The 5,884-nt window shown below is 50.8% G+C and overlaps 1 protein-coding gene across 1 annotated transcript in view; it reads left to right on the top strand.

Annotated features, from left to right (window-relative positions):
* The window catches only part of SLC9A6 (solute carrier family 9, subfamily A (NHE6, cation proton antiporter 6), member 6), a 19,215-nt gene extending 17,243 nt beyond the window's left edge, over positions 1-1,972 (top strand). Inside the window, exon 16 of the mRNA XM_009881793.1 lies at positions 1,513-1,972. Within this exon, the coding sequence (XP_009880095.1) occupies positions 1,513-1,788 (276 nt within the window). The 3' untranslated portion in view covers positions 1,789-1,972. The remainder of the gene's footprint in view (positions 1-1,512) is intronic.
* Positions 1,973-5,884: the final 3,912 nt, after the last annotated feature.

Below are 5,884 nucleotides of genomic sequence, written 5' to 3'. Positions count from 1 at the left end.
GGAGCCATCCCAAACCCGCCTGGACGCCGTCCTGTGCCACTGCTGGAGGTGCCCCTGCTCTGGCGGGGGGTGGCACTGGGGGAGCTCCAGAGGTCCTTCCCACCCCCACCAGGCTGGGATTCTGGGATTCTGTGCTGTCACGGGTGTCCTTCCCCAGGCCCAGTGGGAGGACACATGATTTCCCCATCCCCTGCGTTCTTCCAGCCTTGCAGCTGAGCCGTTCCTGCAGCCCCTTCAGCTGCATCACTCGCAGCTGAAAAGCTTGCTGGCATCTGCACTGGGGCTGCTTTTGCTCCTGAAATGGTAAAGAGCCCTCGTTTGAGCAGCCCAGAGGGGCAGGGAGATGACAAGCAGCTTTGACAAGCCCGGGGGCAGCGACTGCTTCCACCGTCACTGCAGAGCCTGCGTGCACCCGTGTTCTTTGGGGAGCCGGGTTTGCTGGTCAGCCTCGGCCACCCATGGCTCTGCCGGACCCCGCAGGCCCCTGACACGGCTGTGCCCCGAGGCCACCTTTGCTTCTCACTCGGGGTGGGGAAAAAAAGGTGTAAGGGGCTGGTGGTGGTACCTGAGAGCCTTGCGACCCACGGCCCGAGGATGGCCACAGGGGTCAAACCGGGAGGAAGGCTCCAGCCCCCAGGGCTGACCTGCTCCTGGCACACACCGCCCCCCGCCCCGGAGCACAGCTTCATTCACCCTGAGCACCGCCGGGGCATCTGTGATCCCCACAGCGAGCGCTGGAGCAAGCTGTGGCTCTGTAGATGAATGAAGACAGGCTGGGAGAGGTGGGGGGGTTCAGCCTGGAGAAGAGAAGGCGAAAAAGGGGAGACCTCAGAGCCCCTTCCAGTGCCTAAAGGGGCTCCAGGAGAGCTGGGAGGGACTTATTCCAAGGGCATGGAGTGATAGGACAAGGGGGAATGGCTTCAAACTGGAAGAGGGCAGGTTTAGATTGAATATTAGGAAGAAATTGTTGCCTGTGCGGGTGGTGATCCCCTGGGGCAGGTTGCCCCGAGGAGCTGTGGCTGCCCCATCCCTGGAGGTGTTCAAGGCCAGGTTGGACGGGGCTTGGAGCAACCTGGGCTGGGGGGAGGTGTCCCTGCCCAGGGCAGGGGTTTGGAATGAGATGATCTTCAAGGTCCCTTCCAACCTAAACCATTCTATGATTCTAAGTTCCCCTGCACAAAACGGAGATGGCTCTGATGGGTCGGCAGTGCGATTTCCCATGGTCAGGGGTATTTTAGTGCTGTCAAAGCCACTCAAAACTTCATTCCCTGTACATCTGGCATGAGAAAGAAGAGGCAAGAGAGCCCTCTTTGGCAGTCTGCAGAGAAGTCAATGCGTTGTGTGAGTCTCGTGGGCTCAGAGATAGGTGTGTGTGGCCCACCTGGTGATGGTCATGGTGCAGGAGAGTCTGTGGTTTGGTACCTCTATCTACTCATTCACCACCACAGTGTGATTTCAAACGCGGCTATTCAGGAAGAGTTAAACAGCACTTTCCTCCTGTTTGTTGCCCAGAATCAAGAGCAGCTGAAGGACGATGACTCTGACCTCATTTTGAACGATGGGGACATCAGTCTGACCTACGGGGATTCCACCGTCAACACCGACTCCGTCGCATCCAGCGGCACGTCGCGGCGCTTCGTGGGAAACAGCTCGGAAGACGCGCTTGACCGGGAGCTTGCTTTTGGGGACCATGAACTCGTAATCCGGGGAACGCGCCTGGTCCTTCCCATGGACGATTCAGAGCCACCGTCAAACGTCCTGGATAACGCAAGACACGGTCCAGCTTAAGGTTGCTCGGTTTAATTGACAGTAATATTTGCATATATGATCAAGAAATATGTACTACCTAAAGTCTAATGCATGTCTCAAATTGTCTAAGCTGTATAAATATTATTTATATGGTGTCAGAAGAATATAAATATTCTCTGCCAAGCACTTGTAAAGAACAAGCTGCAAATTTAAGTTAAAAACTGTGTTGACTGCACTATGTAGGGTGGAACTGTTTTAGCGTAAGAGTCTTTTGCACACAGTGAGCTTCTTTAATGTATGGTTTGACGGAGGGTTTAGTTCCCAGCGGGGTAAGTAAAGAAGCTGACTCCCTGCTCATCCTTCGAGCCTGGGAGAGGAGGGCAGGGAGGTGCTGGTGAGCAGTGGAAATCGCTTTCTATTCAGATGAGGATTTTTTTATTATTTTTTTTTTAAATTTTTTTTTTGCTTTCTGATCTTTGGATAGTCACGTTTGAAATATCAGCGGAAAGTCTGCCCGCAGACCGTCTTGGCTGGGCAGGGGCTGGTGAGAAACTCGTCCGCTTTGTGGGAACCTGAGCTGGGACCTGGAGATTTTTCTGGTTTTTTTGGTGGCCGTCTGCCCAAGCCCTGCGTTATCAGGATAACGGCAGGCACCGGCCAAAGCCGACAGCGAGGACTGTCTGACAGCCCCAATGGCAGCGGGAGGGAGGGATGGTTTGTGCCTGTAGTCATGTTTAGGAGAAAGAGGTGATCCCACAGACACCTACACCAAGCGTGCAGAGATTTTTAGGGCTGAGTCCATCTTGCCGTTGTGGCTCAAGCAGCTGTCTACGAACCAGCTGTCGAATCCTCAACTGACAACGAAATTTCCCGTTTGGGAAGCGACCGTGTCTTTTGTGCGAGCAAACCCCTTCTCCTGCAGTCACGGCCATAGCTGAGACGTGCGGAGCTCCCGCCGTCGCACGCAGGGCCTCGGAGCCCGGCCGGCCTCGGACACAAGCTTTACGGCTACGGATTGACACGGTACCTCCGGACCTCTCCAGAGGTACTGAGCATCTGGGTGGTGGTACTGAAGGGGAGTCGTCCGTCTGTCCGTCCTCCTGTATAGTCAAAAAATCATTGCACTTTGTTTAATAACTCCTGAGCATGCTGTGTGTCTGTAATCCCCACCCCATCTCTCTCACGTCTCTTTACCATTTAATGAGAAATGTTTGCGAGTTGGTTATTTTTATTGTTGGTTGTTTGGTTGGGTATTTTTTTTTTTTTAATTTTTATTTTTATTTTCCAAGGAAGAGCACAGAACAATTTGCGATTTCACACTAGTGTTAAAGGATTTACTCTGTAGTTATGGGAACGGCTAAAGGTGCAGTGAAATTGTTAACCCTGACATCCTTCTTTTTTCTCCTGAAAAGGGGGGAAATCACAGAAATTTACTGTATCTAATTTTATTGTCTATTTTAGCTGCAGTTCTGCTATACAAACCTTTCAGGGTTTTCTGTGCACTACAGGCCCCTTTCTGGAGTTAACCCTCTCCAGAGGGCTTAAACAGAGGTGTTTAAAAAGAGAATATATGAAAAAGAGCCAGGTGAGTCCGAGCACTCACAGCTCCCGTTATCTTTCCTTGGAACAAACTCTGTCGGGATCCGACCCTGAGACCTCAGAGCAGCGTCCCCGTGGCTGTTTTCCCCAGCACCACCTGAGAGTCGGAGGAGACGGGAAATACTGAAATTTTGAGTGTACATGTATAGTTGAGAAAATAAATTTAAACTTTTTTTTTTTTTTTTTTCATTTTCTCAGGTCTAAGTAACACAGCCTTAAATTCACGGACGTGAAACTAATTATTTTGGCAGTTTATCCCCAAGAAAATGCTTTCTTTTTCCTTCTGAACAAAATGTATAAGTGTTGCCATAGGACTCCTCTAGAAGGGGGGCAGTGCTCTGTTTATGTTTAGACAGGGCATCTTCCTTGCACCAGTAAATGGCAGTCTCGCTGTTAGCATAGCTGTTGGATTAGCACTAGCCTCTTTGTTTCCTGCTATGCAGGAATTCCATAAAGTGTGCATTTTATATGATGTCTGTAACTTAACTTCATGTGTTTAAAAAAACCCGAAAAAAACTAAAAAAGCCCCCAACGAAGTAGGTACCCGTTGACTTTAGGTTTACTGCATCACTTCTACATCCTGTTTTATGTTTGTTTTGCCTTTTTTTGAAGAGGTATGATAACTGCCTCTTGTTTTTTCCTGTATAACCTGACTATGAATTCAATTTACAAAGCTGGCGTTGGGGCAGCTGGAGGTGCAGGATGGCTCTGCTCCCCCCGGGCAGCCCGTGGTCCCATCGGCGCAGCAGGAGGGCAACGCAGGGCTCCCTCCCTCCCTCCCTCCCAGGCAATCCCCAGCTGAGGTACGAACGTGGCTGCAATGGGAACGTTTTACCGTAACCTCCGCAGCATTCCTCTCTCTCTCTCTGACCCTTTGACTTCAAAATAATTTATGTACTCTCTTTAAGCGTGCCAACACATTACCGTAAACCTCAGCTTTTGACACCAGTGACAGTTCAGTTAGTACCTTAAAGAAAAAAAGTTGACAAATGATGATTTTACGCGTTACCTGTGAACTTTTATCACCCATATATAATATAACCAGGACCGTTTTGAATAGTCTTGGTGAACGAATGAATCGAAGCTGAAATTCAGGAGTGATCTAATGAATGACTCAGGTTCCTTCTCAGCTGATGATTTTCTTTGTCCTGCTGCAGCAGGGCTTGCGCGAGTGCCTGGTTTTCAGATGCAGAGCCCCGATGGGTTGTGTGCTGCAGGGGAAGTTAAGGGCCCCCGGGAGAATCGGGCCCCCAGACCTTTTGCCAAATAGATAAGCCCGCCCCCAGGGAGGCAGTTCACAGCTTTAGAGAAGGTGCCCTTCTTCTGTAAATTGAATTTTCATGGTTTTTTGCACATGAAAAAGCATTGTAGGTAAAGTTATGATTTGTACTAGTACTGTCGATTTGTGTGGTAATGGCATTAACTCCGTAGTTGTGGTGTTTGTGCAGCTGATCTGTGATAGCTGATGATCACTATTGGACCTTCTGTGTACACTGACTAAATCCTTTACTGTTGCGTTGTACTGTGAAAGAAGGATTATGGGCCTATAAAAGATTTTTTTTCTTTTTTTTTTTTTTTTTTTTTTTTTTTCCTGGAATTGTGTGTACCGTTTCATTGATTCACACGGAAATAAATCTGTAGCAAAGTGACGACGTGCCGCTTGACCTTCTCAGACCAGTTTGTTCGTGGCATTTTGGCCACCGGGTAAGGCAGCAGCCAGGGATGCAGATGCTGAACCCCGGGGATGGGGCGGGGGGACGGAGGGCAGCCGGGCTGGGGTTGCACCCTCCTGCCTTTGCTCCTGCTCTGCAGCCCGGCCCCGGGGCCGTCCTCCCTTGCAGAGACAGGCACTGGGGAGCCCAGAGACGCTGATGTCTGCTAAAACCCGCCGCAGCTCCCAGGCTCTTCCATGAGCAGCAAAACCCAGCTGGAGTGGCACTGGGGTGGTGGGTGGACCCGGGTGAGAGGCATCGCTGCAGGGTGTTTGCAAAATTGAGATTCCTGAGCTTTGGTGGGCTTTTATGTCCCGTGTTTCGGTTGAATTTGCAATTGGGCTCATGGCAGGTCTCCTGTCTGTACCCTTTTTTTGGTGCTCTGGGCTGTTGGAGCAGCTGAAGAGGTTTGTTGTTCAAGTGCTTCACAATCCTTCAATATAGAGGGCACCTCAGAAACTTCAGGAACGTGGTTTTGAGGGCTTTGATTCACAAAGGACAACCTTCGCCTTTCTGACAGTATACAAACATATTCTTTATAGCTCTGTATCGCTGCGGGAGGATAGCCCTGAAGCCCAGTAAAACACACCCTTATCTCCCATCCACGGCCGCGGCCGGCCGAGGGGACGTCTGTTCTGCTTCCCAAAGGGACTGTGGTCCTCATGTGGGGTGGTGCATCCTGAGCTCTCGCGCTGGGCTTTGCCAAAGCTTTGCCTGCAGCTCACAGAAGTACTGTGAGTCTGCGAGCGAGAAGGGGTTGTCCAGCGCCGCGCTGGTCCTGGGTGGCCACCGCTACTGCAAGTCACAGGAACGGGACAGGAGAC

Source organism: Charadrius vociferus, unplaced genomic scaffold, assembly GCF_000708025.1.
Source record: "Charadrius vociferus isolate BGI_N301 unplaced genomic scaffold, ASM70802v2 scaffold472, whole genome shotgun sequence".
In the NCBI taxonomy this organism is placed as follows: domain Eukaryota; kingdom Metazoa; phylum Chordata; class Aves; order Charadriiformes; family Charadriidae; genus Charadrius; species Charadrius vociferus.
The sequence above is the reverse complement of the archived record's forward strand: the minus strand, read 5'-3'. Positions and strand labels throughout refer to the sequence as shown.